General features: G+C 47.6%; 1 protein-coding gene and 1 long non-coding RNA gene across 2 annotated transcripts in view; one reads left to right on the top strand and one right to left on the bottom strand.

Annotated features, from left to right (window-relative positions):
* Positions 1 to 15,185, top strand: part of FBXL13 (F-box and leucine rich repeat protein 13) — a 1,354,404-nt gene that overhangs the window by 1,055,995 nt on the left and 283,224 nt on the right. Inside the window, exon 17 of the mRNA XM_078679367.1 lies at positions 360 to 486. Coding sequence (XP_078535493.1) covers positions 360 to 486 — 127 coding nt within the window. The remainder of the gene's footprint in view (positions 1 to 359; positions 487 to 15,185) is intronic.
* Positions 1 to 15,185, bottom strand: part of LOC144822187 (uncharacterized) — a 534,981-nt gene that overhangs the window by 236,710 nt on the left and 283,086 nt on the right. The window lies entirely within an intron of this gene.

The following is a 15,185-nucleotide window of genomic DNA, read 5'->3' as shown; positions in this document are numbered from 1 at the left end:
TGAAAGGTGCATAAGATGTAAAGAGGTTGGCCAGTTGTTAGCCCTTGACTGTCTCAAGGTAATGAAGTTGGGCTGTCCAAGACCTAAACAAGGAGAAGATGCGGGATTAGACACTTGTGTCCCTATTCACGAATGTAAATCTCCAAGCCGAGCGCTTCGCAAATGGTATTCACCATTTCCAGGTTAAAATATCAGCCTAGTAGTTGGATTTAGGAATCTCTTGATAATGGGAAAAAAGTGTTTTTGCTCATAATTGATAATGGGTCTCATGGCAAGCAAAAATGTATATCAATATACAAATCTAAATTCACAAAGTGGAATCCTGATGTTGTTTTAACTCAATCTCCTTGTTTTTATAGATGCCATAGTCTAACATACCTCAGTTTACGATACTGCGAGAACGTAACGGACTCTGGGATTGAACTTCTAGGAAATATGGACTCTTTAATATCAATTGATCTCTCTGGGACTAGTATATCCGACCAGGTAACAACACTTCGAAGTTGATTATCATTGTGGTTGACTCTGCAATTCCGTATTCTAATCAATGAGCTATTTCCATGTTTTATTTATTTTAATGTGAACCAATCATTTCTAATCATTAAAGTGTAAGGCCTACCGGCTCCGATTCATAGTGAAGTACACATTTCTTTAGTAAAGTTTGGTGAAGGAAAGGGATCTGAAATCGAGGTGGTGGTGTTGACTGATGTCAAAGGATCTGCAGTGTAAAAGTTACAAAGTAGGGGCACAAAAATGTGTAAATGGGGCATAAAGCACATTTTTCTCTTGGTTGGCAGTGTCCTTGTTTATGTAGCGCCTAATTTAGCATCCTGATGGTTTATGTTAAGTTGGAAACTCGGAGGGATTCATGGAACATGAGATGTTTTCCAGTCCCTGTTTCGCTCGTAGTTGCTAAATTTAAGACTGAATTGTGACCACACAAAACTCACACTGAGCAAAGCAACTAAGTTAACATTGTGGTATCCAGTCTGCGGCTTGGAAGCGTCAGTAGCCCGCAGGAAGGGCCAGATGATCATGCAGCTCATAAACCTTCCCTCAATAACATCTGTGCTCCATTATTGAAAGATGGCATATGCCCACAGTAGTAGTGAGCAGTGATGGATACACAACATTTTCAGCAGTTTAGAGTTCTTAAAAGAACCTCGATTACTTCTATGTCTAAAACACCGTTATAAAGGTTTAGGCGTCTGATGTGACCCACTTCTAGATTGCTAGAGCCACACCAACTCACCTACTTGTGTCATAAGCACCCTTGTAACTTGAATATAAATGATCAGAACCTGGGCTCTCAAATTGCACCGAAACCCACTTAATCTATTTCCGTGTATCGCTTCAGAAGACAGATGTCACGGTGGTGCCCTCTGTATAATGTTTCCTTAAATGGGGCAGGGGAAAGTCGTGAGTATTCCGTTGATCCCTGGTTGGGGCGCTGAATATTTACAGGCCTACCTGGGAAGGTCTATTAAGTCCATGGAGTCTTGTACAACACCGAGTGAACTCATGTTGTGCAGCTAAACCACAAACGTTTACACTGCATTGCTGCCATGCTATCTCCTTTCTACGTTTGCTTGTTGGTTCACCAAGAGGAAAACAATCATATATTCATTGTTGAATCTGGAGGCGCTCTGGTGATATAGTATTGAGGCACTGTAAGGCCTTGTACATCGGAATATCAAACCATAGGTTTCTTGTGGGATGCCTATCCTGTTGCACTGTGCCATTGCGATATCACATTAATTGGAATACTAGGCATGGTTTCCTTGTTGTTGGGTGTCTGTCCTGTTGCATTGTGGCTCTCTGCTAACTTCTGAAGTGGAATATCGATCATGGTATTGATGTTGGATGCATTCCCTATTGCTAGTGCTGCCCCTATGCTAGTGGTGTCTTCTGTGGCCTATCAGCCATAACAGTCCTAGCCCAGTCATTCGAAAGGCGCTACAATGTCTTACTAATGGCAGTCCTGTTGTGCTGTAATACTCTCACACCTTCTTCGATAGGCTATCAAGCATGGGTTCTCTGTTGCTGTATACCTGTCCTATTATGTAGTGCCACCTTAGTGCCTTTTCGATGCATTATGAAGCATGTATTTCTTGTTGTTGTACGTCTGTTCCCTTGTTCTTCAGCACTGCACACCTTCTTCAGTGGAATGTCAAGCGCGGGTTAGTTCTTGTTGGATGCCAGTTCTGTTGTTTTGTGACACTGCAGTGCTTTCCTCAGTACATATAAAGCATTCAGTCCTTGTTGTGGTGTGTATCCTGTTGTGGTATTGAGCTGCCCTCTTCAGTAGAATATCACGCATGGGTTTCTGGTTGTTTTTTGTTATCTGTCATACTGTGGTCTCAAATGCTATTGATGAATGGGGTACAGGGTACACAACTCACCAGTTCTTCTTCCTGATCTTGTAGTCTCTTGGCTTCTCGCCATCACTGTTAGTTATACTGTTAAAGTTGGAGGCCCTGGATTCTTCAGCCAGTGCAATACTTAATTTGTGTGTCCATGTTCCTTTCAAATAAATCATCTGTTTAACTTCCGATCAGCATACTATGCTGTACACACAGTATAGGCTTTATTTATTTATGCAAGAAAAATTACTTTTTTTTACAAGCACCTGTCATATTTTCTGATTTCACAGTGTAATCATTTCTCTTTCGTTAAGATTATCTCCTGGATGGAAATATATAAGTGTTGAGTTTGCATTGTTTGTATGTCCTCCACTAGAAGCTAATCCCCATTGTTGTCAACTGTCTGGCTTTGGCTGTGCAGTTCTCTACTGTTTTGATCGCCATAATTCCGTTGTTCGCCGGAAAGTTACTGTACTGCTGGCCCCAGTAGTCATTTTATACAGTTCATCAACCACAGGCGGCCGATCAGCAGCACTTGGAGTTGCATGTGAAGCGCCCCAAAAAACTCAACTTATGGGTATCGACTGTTTTCCTCCTGTACAGTAAAGGCAAGAAGAAACAGTGGATGAACCCTAGATGTCAAAGTAGATGCAAAGCGTGTGCTTACATTGCCCTCTTCCGATAACATTTATAGAGTGAACTGTACATGGCAGAATTCTAATAAAACATTGGTCCCTCATAACAATAACAAAAAATTTAAAAATAAACAGCACCTTTAAATTTCATTCCCTCCCCGAATTCTGCGGTTCCAAATCTGATTTCACTACTTGGAATGTTAGGCTGCGACATGTAAGAAGGAACACGCTGGCCAATCAAACAAGTTAATTTGATATTGTCAATGAAGAGTTTGATCTAGCCCTATTAGCTGTCTTCCTATTCTTCTTTGGTATGGGTAAGTACATTTACAAACACAGAGTTGCTGAGTGAAGCCTCGAGATGCTTGACATGCTGTGATGAGAAGATGCATTGAACAACAGTGCAGAAGGAGGCCTCACGGTGGAAGATGGCAGCAATCTGTGGCGGTCCTGAGCAGCGCCGAAACTCCAGCATTCCGTGGAGGTCCTAAACTCCAGCAATCCGTGGAGGTCCCGAGCAGCCCTAAACTCCGGCAATCTGTGGAGGTCCTGAGCAGCCCTAAACTCCGGCAATCTGTGGAGGTCCTGAGCAGCCCTAAACTCCGGCAATCCGTGGAGTTCCCGTGCAGCCCTAAACTCCGGCAATCCGTGGAGATCCCGAGCAGCCCTAAACTCCGGCAATCCGTGGAGGTCCCGAGCAGCCCTAAACTTCAGCAATCCGTGGAGGTCCTGAGCAGCCCTAAACTCCGGCAATCCGTGGAGGTCCCGAGCAGCCCTAAACTCCAGCAATCCGTGGAGGTCCTGAGCAGCCCTAAACTCCGGCAACCCATGGAGGTCCCGAGCAGCCCTAAACTCCGGCAATCCGTGGTGGTCCTGAGCAGCCCTAAACTCCGGCAATCTGTGGAGGTCCTGAGCAGCCCTAAACTCTGGCAATCCGTGGAGGTCCTGAGCAGCCCCAGACTCCAGCAATCCGTGGAGTTCCTGAGCAGCCCTAAACTCCAGCAATCGGTGGAGGTCCCGAGCAGCCCTAAACTCCAGCAATCTGTGGTGGTCCTGAGCAGCCTTAAACTCCGGCAATCTGTGGAGATCCTTAGCAGCCCTAAACTCCAGCAATCTGTGGTGGTCCTGAGCAGCCCTAAACTCCGACAATCTGTGGAGATCCTGAGCAGCCCTAAACTCCGGCAATCTGTGGAGGTCCTGAGCAGCCCTAAACTCCGGCAATCCGTGGAGGTCCTGAGAAGCCCTAAACTCCGACAATCTATGGAGGTCCCGAGCAGCCCTAAACTCCGGCAATCCGTGGAGGTCCTGAGCAGCCCTAAACTCCGGCAATCCGTGGAGGTCCTGAGCAGCCCTAAACCCCTGCAATCTGTGGAGGACCTGAGCAGCCCTAAACTCCGGCAATCCGTGGAGGTCCCGAGCATCCCTAAACTCCGGCAATCCATGGAGGTCCTGAGCAGCCCTAAACTCCGGCAATCCGTGGAGATCCTGAGCAGCCCTAAACTCCAGCAATCGGTGGAGGCCCTGAGTAGCCCTAAACTCCAGACATCCATGGAGGTCCTGAGCAGCCCTAAACTCCAGCAATCTGTGGAGGTCCTGAGCAGCCCTAAACTCTGGTAATCCAAGGATGTCCTGAGCAGCCCTAAATTCCAGCAAAACAAGGAGGTCCTGAGAAGCCATAAACTCCAGCAATCCGTGGAGGTCCTGAGCAGCCATAAACTCCAGCAATCCGTGGAGGTCCTGAGCAGCCCTAAACTCCAGCAATCCGTGGAGGTCCTGAGCAGCCCTAAACTCCGGCAATCTGTGGAGGTCCTGAGCAGCCCTAAACTCCAGCAATCTGTGGAGGTCCTGAGCAGCCCTAAACTCTGGCAATCCGTAGAGGTCCTGAGCAGCCCTAAACTCCGGCAATCCGTGGAGGTCCTGAGCAGCCCTAAACTCCATCAATCCATGGAGGTTCTGAGCAGCCCTAAACTCCGGCAATCCGTGGAGGTCCTGAGCAGCTCTAAACTCTGGCAATCCGTGGAGGTTCTGAGCAGCCCTAAATTCCGGCAATCTGTGGAGGTCCTGAGCAGCCCTAAACTCTGGCAATCCGTGGAGGTTCTGAGCAGCCCTAAACTCCGGCAATCCGTGGAGGTCCTGAGCAGCCCTAAACTCAGGCAATCCGTGGAGGTCCTAAGCAGCCCTGAACTCCGGCAATCTGTGAAGGTCTTGAGCAGCCCTAAACTTCAGCAATCTGTGGAGATCCTGAGCAGCCCTAAACTCCAGCAATCCGTGAGTTCCTGAGCAGCCCTAGACACAGCTGCTCTCTGCACTTAGTTACCGTAACCAAGTGCAGTCAGGACTTGAGCTCAGTAACATCCAATATGGTGTTCGTTGTGGAGCGACAGAGGACCAACACTGGAGGCTTGTTTAAGCAACCAGAGAATACTCTAAGGTGTCCCCTCAGGAGTGATCGAAGCTCAACCACTACAGGCACTGTTAAGAAACCAGAGAATAATATCTGAAGCCTAGCAGGAATAGAATGAGAGAAACCATCATGCAACCAGCCGTGGCATAAACCCTGAGGAGTCCGGTTAGAACAGCAAGCTACAATCATGATAAAATGGCTGTGAGTTCCACCGAGTAGAGGCGCCGGCTCAACCGTACTCTGTGGGTGGCGATATATTTACTAAAGAGAGAGCGTCCAATCATTGATTCTGTGGAAGAAATGCATTTAGGTTACCCAACAGGAGATGAGTGTGAGAAACAGGAACATGTCCTTAATCTCTCTGCCCTTTAAATGAATGCCAGGGAAGAAGAGGAAGAAGGATCAGTTGGGAGAAGGCGCAGCAACCAAAATGGAACCTTCAAAATGAGAAAGCACAAAGGGTAGGAAATAGAGGAGCCGTAGGATACAAGGCCCAACATATGTAGGATAGGCACTGCTTCTGCAAGTGGTCACCACTGGAAATATGTGGCCGTTCAAGTCAAGAAACACATTATATTGCAAATGTATACATGCACTACATGCAGTGTGTTACAACCCCCCATATTTCAGCAATAAATACCTGGAGAAGACTAAAAGGCTTATCCACAGTGTGAGTTTGTAACATCTTTAGATTGTGTGAATTATCTGTCCTTTCAGATTCAACTGAAGTTGATATTTTTTTATTGAATATTTTTTGTGCAAGATCACTAGCAGCTGAAAATATTGCGCTTCCTGTATTTTTTGTAACCAGCAAAGTTAATCTTCTATCAGGAAGGATGCCTTCTTTTTGGGCAGACCAAAGTAGGTGCAGCAGCATTTTAAGAGGCTATCAAATACATTTTACAAAGACGAGGTTTATAAAGTGCACTGAAAGTTGACCAAAGTGCTTATTTGAGGTTAGAAGTGTGCTTTGTCGATGCTTTCATGTGTAGAATTAAATTGACAAAAGGCAGATTTTTAGCCCCTTAGTGAAAATAGCCGGATGTCAAAGGGACGAGGTCCAGAGTTCCGGTGCCAAGACTGAAAAGACTACCCCTCCCTTGCCTTGATACATGGTAGAAGCGCCATGTGCCTCAGAGGAGATGCTCTTGATCAGCATGCAACCCTGAAGTGTTACGGCCTTCAGTTGATCATGGCCAATAACATCCAGGGCCTACATTTGAGGTTGGCAGTCTGTAGACGGTCATAACACGTTTCTGGCTATACCATCTACCACCTCTTCCTTTGCCCGCCTGTGTAGAGTGATAGTGATTGTTCTAACAGTGGATTTGCCTCCAGTGCTGCCATCTGGGAAACGCTTGTGGGGCACCCAGCAAGAATGGAGCCTGTGGGGCTGCTTAATTTCAGTGCCATTCCCGCCAATGTTTTTCAGCCAAGGATTCACCATGTAGAAACCATGGCAGCCCCAGACATGAACGCTCTATAGGGACGAGCCTGGGGCCTCTGGATTCAGTGGTTCTTAAAAATGCATAGTTGGACGTGCTTTAGCAAACCCCTTCTGGGTACGGCCCTTCCTCTCAGTATCCGTATCCATAAGTAAACATAGACTTAGGGAATACTTGCAGTAATTTGTCAGCTTGACATCATGCCTTATCAGTGTAAATAATCTTAAATCATGTCAAGATAAAGGCCTTTATGAATAAGAAATGAGTGAACTGCAGATTTGCTGGTTTCTTTCTTTTATTCTTGATTCTTGCACAGGAGAGTCACAAACGTATTTCGCCGCCTTAGGGCATGCAGGCGTGGAGCTTTTTCTAGGCCTTGGGTTGGCCCCAAAAAATAAATATTCTTGTTGTAGGTCCACAGAATGTGGCGATAGTTATTGATCCTCGATCGAAGTGAATGAGTTCTCAAGAGGAGCTGGTGAAAGTAATCTGACCGTCTTGTGCGGTCTGTTTGGTGTTCAGGCTGCTTTGGAAAAGACCCAGTTCCCGTGGGGGGGGGGCATACTTTTGTTTTTTTCCTAAAGACAAGTCTAGTGCGAGCATAGCATGGTGTACCTACCATCACTGTTCCCAAAGCAGCATCCACAGTGAGTGACAAATGGCCAGGCACCTCTCGTTTTGGTGGGCTAGGCATGGAGGTGACAGAAGTGCTGCTTTCGCAACCCAGCTGTATGGCGACTGATCCAACAAATGACAAATTAGGCCCACAGTCTCTCAACCTTTCCTTGCTGAACAGCCAGAAGCCATTCTAAAGGGGCATGCTTTCTTTGCGGCTGAATTGAAAAATCAGCAAAGAATCATCATTCTGAACCGTGAACCTTCTGGCACCTGCATGTAAAGTCCCTGACACATTTATGTTGTACTACATTTCATATCTCTAAGTTTTGATCTCACCTAGGTTTTTCCTAACAAAGCTGCAGCCAAGTCCTCCATGTTCTGTTCTGTGCCATTGTAAACACATGCAGTTGTTTTCTGCACCATGACAAAAAGTGATCCTTGCACAGCCTGGTGGCATAGTCACACATAGCACACATTATAGGGGTGGTATGCTCGTTTAATCACACTTCATTCTTTTTTGCAATTTTATATAGCGAGGACATGGTCCAAAGGCATCAGTGCACTTTACATCGGTAGCATGATACGAGGGTACAGCAAGTTACAGTTACAATAATTACATTCAGACATATCGCTTTGGTAGATGCGACCAGGACAAAAGCAACCGTTGGACAGGGACATACACGGTTGAAGCACTGAATACGATGGTGGGGACACACAATGAAGGTAGTTTGGTTCCTGGGTAGAGTATTTAGGTATGGTTGATGGTGATTAACTTAGGTGTCTGTCAAATAGGAGGAGCTTGAGGTCCTTTTTGAAGGTGATTATGCAGGTTTTTATGCAAAAATGAGTAAGGAGTTCCAGATTCTTTTGGCACTACTAGAGAATGATGGCTCGTTTACCATTCTCGATTATGGTGGGGGGTTCCAGGAGCAGGGATTGGGCATTTCTGGAACCCCTATTTGCTCCAGAGGTTTTCAGTTTATCACTTAGATAGGAGGGTAAAGAGGAGTTCAGTGCTCTGTGGGTAATGCAGACGGTTTTGAATTTGGTCCGTGAAGCCATTAGAGGGTTAGCAGGGCCAGGGAAACATGGTCACATTTCGTGAGACCTAACACTTATACCTTTTCATTTAAAATAAAATCCTGAAGTAGATTATGATAATTTGTCACCCACCCACACAGTTTGTACTTTCTCCCATACAAGCTTCGTTGCCCTTAGGAAAGCACCAACCACACCTGTGAAAGTCCAGCGCTTTGTCTGCCAGGATAAGCCATGTAAGCTCCCCATTGACGTCCATAAAACAAATCCTATTTAAGGAGCTAGACCAACATTTTATTGCGTGTATGTAAATTATATATAATTTGACTTCCCTTAGGCTGGAACGTCAATTCACCAAAATTCCAGGGGTAACAGAAGTGACATCACATGCCATTTGACCTTTACTTTCACTCAAACACACACATTCGCACACTCTCTCACTCACATAAACACACTCTCACCTGCAAGCACACACATAATATACATTTTAAAGCATGTTTAACTTACCTCAGCTGCTGGTGGGTTATATTCCTGCTAATTTTACTCCATTCTTTATTACACTAATAGGAAATAACGTACCATTGTTCACTATTAGTGGGATAAATAACTGACTGGAAAAAAAGGTAAAGGGAGCCCCAACGGGCGGACGTTCATAAGTATGACCTGCCTGTGTGCTCCTGGCACTGATTTTGCTACCTCTGAGGCCAGGGGTCGCAAAGGCAATGCCAGGGGTTACAAGGGACAAGCCAAGGCTTCCATCTGCGACCCCTGTGGATCTCTAAATGACGTCCATGCCTTTAGGAGCTGGGGCATAGCTTGGTCAGTAAGATTGGGGGAGCGTAATCTTCAGAATTCCCAACAATCGCTTTGGCATAGCTTGTTAAAATAGATTATGAGAAGCAAGACACAAGAGGGACTTAAGAGCCAGTGGAAAAAGATAGGAGTGCGGATTGTTAGGGGTACTTAAAACAGAATGGTTTTCAAACTAACCTAGTTTTAAGGCAGAGAGTGTGTGTGTTTTGGTCAATGTGGGCATGTAAAAATCAAGACTGGAATCCAACAGACACTGCTCCATACCTGACTGAAAGCACCTATACCCAACTATTTACTACAGAATACATTTTGTAGGGGAATTTAGCACCCCAAACACCCCCCTGAAGCTACGCCTCTGCTTAGGAGGAGATAGTGGAAGGGATGGATCGCATTTCCAGTGTGCCTTGCAGGACAGCCACTTTCGTAGCTGGGAAATGGGTGAGGTAAAACCACCAGTTTGCGTCTGGCATGTTTTTTGCTCAGGTTTAAATAGATTTCTATTGAAGACTTTTACAACTAGCAGTTGGTAGCAGTGATAAAGACAGTTTCACCTATATCTTGACCAACTGTCGCCTAAACGTTTAATGCTTTTCTGGTTCGTGCTGTCCTGCACCCAGAGACCTTGTAAAGAATGACAATAATTGATTACAAGATGGACTTGACCCAACAGGAACATTTCAACCAACCTTGCAGCATTGTTAGGCATCTTGACTTGATGGTCGTATCAGCTTGAGGAAGAAATGCCTAATGTCCATATAAAACCCCAACCAATTTTCTAGCCATCGCACATCCACAAAATCTGTCCCTGTTAAAACTAAGTCTCCTTTAGGACACAGAAGCACCTTGGTGTTATCATGAATGGAAGACATATGATCTGTTAACTGCAAATGAGGGCAAGCACATTATGTGGATCAAATGGGTGATGGAGAAGAGTCCTAGTGCATTCCACAAGAAAGGGAACTCAGTTGACATACTACAGCAAAACTATACAATGGTTATGATTGGACAAAACAGACCAGACACTTCCTATCAGTCTCATACCTAGCCAAGACGGAGTGAATTGAGATGTTCTTAAACAACAATGGCAAACACCACAAATGAGTCTGACAGAATTAGATAGTATATACTTCCGCCATCAGCTCACCTCAGTCCGTCTAGAAGTGAAAAGAGATGTACTAGTCCCTAGGGTATGCTGGAAGGCAGGATAAAAAGTCAGCCCCTCGAGTGGCATGGCCTCTGTCTAGCCAAGTAGAACCCAGCCAAAGCAGTTTTGGGGTGGCTTTCTTCACTGACTTCAACCAACTGAAGTCTCAAGAGATTATTAGAGGTGAGTGAAGATGTAGACTTAGGGGCATCGTTTATATGGGTGCCAGAGGAAGTGACTCACCGAGCTAACAGTGGCCACCGACACAGAACAGGGGAGCATGGGAGACATGAGTCTATATCACAGCACTGATTCCTGGGGCTTCACCTTGGTAGTGTTGGGGAATGTTCCAGGACAAGGGCTGCAACCCATTCAACCTTTTACTGTCATGCAGAATGAGTTTCTTTTCACTGAGCAGCAGTTTGAACCCCCAGAACCCTTGCATCTTCTCTTATGTTACCATAGAGCAGGGACTATTACTCTCTGTATCTCCAAACACAAGCAATGAGTTTGGTTCACTTTTCTATTCTCCCACCAGCCAAACATTGCCTGTAAGAAACCCGAACCTGGCCTCCATATTTGAGGCAAGAATACGCCGACACTAGACAAAAAGCTCTTTTTTTGAGGCATTTTATGGAAATCTGGCACCATTTTGTGATGGTGCAATCAGTAGGGTGACCACCTCACTTCAGGTCATTACGGACACTGTCTCCATTCGTTACATTTTCACCTACAAATTATTGATTTTAGGTATCTTAGTCTAAATAGTTCAGTGTAAGTAAAACAAGACTTCAACACCCAAAATGCATTAGGCTAGCACATGAAAGTCCAGGACTGAAAGCAGTGCCCATAATGACCTGGAGAGATATGATCACCCTAGCCGTAAGGCAGCTGCCTAAAGTAGTCAAAATGGAGCAACATCCCTAACATTCCTGACACAGCAGCACATTCTTCTCTAATCCCCCCCTACACTCAGATCCCCAAGTATGCATCTTAAAGCAGGCTTTCCCTTCTCTCCCAGGACATTAAGAAGCTGACACTTATGTCCTCAAGTGATCAAATCAGGTCCATTGCACACATACTTAGTCTCTCCTGTCATTCATTAGATGTTTAAGAGGTCTACAAGGCCACCGCTTTCCTAGTGTGGATTATGCGGCATCTGTTCCTATTTCTGAAGCCAGGTTTGCTCTCTAGTCCACCCAGTGCTTAATTTGAGCCAGTGGTTTCCGGTGCGCGGCACTGACACTTAATTGGCAGCACCGGCACTTATGACAGTTTGTCTGATTTAACAGTGAGCACAACAACAGTTGTTTACTGTTGGAAAACGAGGCAGCATCTGTGAGGCCTACACAAATAACATGACACATTTGTCCTTCACTGGGAACCAAACACCCGAGGGCAGCGCCTGACTCTCAGAGGGTAGCATTGCAGAGCAGTCTGAGGCTTACTCAAGGGAGGTGGTGTGGGCTTGTAATCGCCATTTGCAGGTGCGCAAAAATAACACTCAATAATTGATTGTCCAGTCTGTACTTTGCTTTATGAAAGTAAGAGTACATTTATTGAACACACACACCACTCAATACTATACACCAATTTACAAATATACATAAGCTGATGGGTTTACTTTGTGATATTGCATAACATCTCCACCCCTCCCGCAGAGGGGGTGGGGTCTAGTACCACCACTCCCATGTATGCACATCATCTTGCCCCCAATGCAGTGAATTGATCTTAACCTGGAGCGAGGGCCCTGCACACTGGCACCATCCCAGTGGCGACCCCCCCATTACCTCAAAAAGCATTAAACAGGCTACACCTGCCTTGGTGACACATGACCCTGACTGAGCATCTCCTACTGACCATACAGTATGCACCTCTTCATCTTAAGGGCTAACAGTCTGGGGTCTTCACCTAAGCGCAGCAGCAAGAACACATGTTTACGCACACTTTAGAATGACAGTACTCAGCACATTTGGATATCATTAAAAATGCAGTGCAATTACAGCCCCTAAAGACATCACAGGATTAAGTAAATACAGTCAGACACCCTAGCAGGAGTGTCTAGCCACTTAAATCCACTTTGCTTATGACATTACCTTAAACCAGTACTTCAGATGGAACATCAGGCTCTTGAAAAGAAATAACCATTAATAAATGCATTTCGGTGCAATTACACTTTTCACCTCCAGGGGATGCCCTTCTCCAGACATCCCCCAATCAGCCCTTTCCTCTTTGGTGCAATTATCAAAACACCCTCAGCTGAAGAACAAAAATTCCAGCCCAGAAGGTGTTAAATGCAGGTTGAGCCCTGGAGGGGTTATTCTTTTCAAATCCCCAGGACACCTAGGGTAACTTGTCATATTCGCGCTGGGGACTGCGTCGCTCCTGCAGCTCCCCCGGCACCTTTAGACTCATGTGGTGGTGACCCCGTCCTCCTGGGGTCACCACAAGCAAAGAACATGATGTGAGCCCTTGCAGGTCGGTCCTGGCCTGCAAGGCATTGTGGGCTTGCTTGCATACTTGATGAGCAGCTCTCCCGCTGTGCGGGGAGAGCCGCGATGTGGGCCTCCGGCTGCTTCTAGGGCCTCGGTGGGGGGCCCGGTCCCACCCGGACCCCCAGGTAAGGGGATGCGGTGCGGGGAGCCCACCTCCAGCCGCTCAGTGCTTTGGTCTGGGGCACGGTCCCACCCGGGCCCCTGGCTCCCCTCTACCTCGTCTGGGGCCCCGGTCCCACCCGGGGCCCCCGCAGGCTCTCCACATTGGAGAGCAGTCGGGGGAGCCCACCCCCCGCTGCCCCCGCCGGCTCCCCGCTCGGCCCGCACCCTTGTGTGCGTCCGTGGGAGCCAGCCCTTCAGTTCTCGTCTGCCCGCTCCTCCTTCCTCCTGACTTCGGGGCCCGGGGATGGGGTCCCGGGCCCCCGGACTCGTTCGGTGGGGGGGGGGCAATGGCACTCCCCCTTACCCAGGCACCTCGGGCCCGGGGATGGGGTCCCGGGCCCCTCCTCCTATCTTCTTGGCGGGGGGCGCGGCGGTGCCTCTCGCCCCTGCCTCCTCACGGGGACCGGAGTTGGGCTCCCGGGCCCCTCTTCCCGCACCGCTTCAAGGGGATAGCGACGGCGCAGGTTTCGGCGGAGTCCAGGGTGGGCTCCTGGCAACCCGCGGGGCATCTTCAGGGGGTGCACGATGGCGCACCCCGGCTTACTTCTTTGGAGGGCATCCGCCGGGACCTGACCCACCCCGGGGGCATGATTGCGACCGGCGGCGGAGCCCCACGCGCTTCGTCGTCGGTCCCAGGTGGGGTCAAAGGTCGCCTACCTTCTCAGGGGCATATCTCGACCCCCTGGAGTCAGATTTGCCCCATTTTCGCGTCTTCTCGCTCCTGGTGGTGTCCCCCAGCCACTGGGAGCACTCTCCTTCATCCTCTGGGTCTCCAAGAGAGTTCATTCTGCAGGGAGCGGTTTTCACTTGCTCCCTGCACCTCTCTTCTCCCTGCGCAGAGGCCTCCTCTTCTGTGCCCCGGTCCTGGGCTCTTGTTCTGGCGCTGTTAGGGCCCTGGGGGGCAGTCAGGGGTGTCCTCCTTCCAACTGCCCATTGCACCAGGCTCCAGCACCTTTCGCCTCAGCGGACCGCACCCCAGAGAGAGCTTCTCTTCCTGTGCAAGTACTTTTTAAAAGTTGAGTAGGGGGCTGGCAGGAATTCTCTGTGTGTCCTATCAAACAGCGACACATCACTCCCCTGCCCCGGATCCCTTCTTCTTGTCCAGTCTCTGGGTTTGTTCAAAATGGCGTTGTCCAGTGTCTCTGGCCACATGGCCTCTGAAACCCAACTCCTTCCCCCCACCTCACTGCCTTCTCTCCTGGGTGCAAACTGCGACAGCTGTTGATGGATTGGCTGGGAGCTCCACCTATCTTACCTCCTTGGAGGGAAGATCTTCGCTCTGGGAAGAAAGGTCATTAATCTAACCTGCCATGGCCAGACCCCAGCCAGGGACTCAGAGAAATATGACATTTCTGGACAACCCAAAAGCAGTACAAATATGACTTTGGACTCTGCAGAATACTCATTTTCACATCTGCTACACTGGACATTAGTGCGTGTCTGGAATCTGTAGTCTTTGTGGAAGTCATTTTAGCCATGGGCCCCACATCCCCATAGGGAAATAATGAAGTGAAAACACAGTAAGACACACTGACTTTCCCTGGCATATTCCTTTCCAGTGTATAAAGCCTATTCCATGTCACCACCCAATTCTGCCTAAGTCCTGCCACACCATTCACTCTGTAACTGCTTCTGGACTGCGCACACCAGGAATCTCCCCTGCACAGCCCCTACACGTGTGCACATGCATGTACACCTGTGTCTGCATGTAACCAGCACGGTGTCCCATACTCCAGCTGCTGCGCAGCGGCCTAGTCAAGCCAGGGATACACCAGTAAAATCTCCATGCAGTCTCCTTCATTATGAGTTCACTGTGGGTGAGTCCCAGATTATGAGGCTCCCCACAGTAAAAGCTCAACAATTAGGTGCTCAAAAAACGTAAAATCCGGGCGGCTCATAGTGTCAGAACCACCTTCTAACATTTACTAATTTAATATATGTTATAAATGACTATTACCTTCCACCCATGCTAATCTTATAGCTTTGGGGGACTGGAATAGTCTGATTTGTCACACTTGTAGGAGTGTGATGGTTAGTAGTTGTGTAGGGACTGTGGTGGCAGTTCTGA

This window comes from Lissotriton helveticus, chromosome 1_1, assembly GCF_964261635.1.
Source record: "Lissotriton helveticus chromosome 1_1, aLisHel1.1, whole genome shotgun sequence".
Lineage (NCBI taxonomy): Eukaryota > Metazoa > Chordata > Amphibia > Caudata > Salamandridae > Lissotriton > Lissotriton helveticus.
The sequence above is the reverse complement of the archived record's forward strand: the minus strand, read 5'-3'. Positions and strand labels throughout refer to the sequence as shown.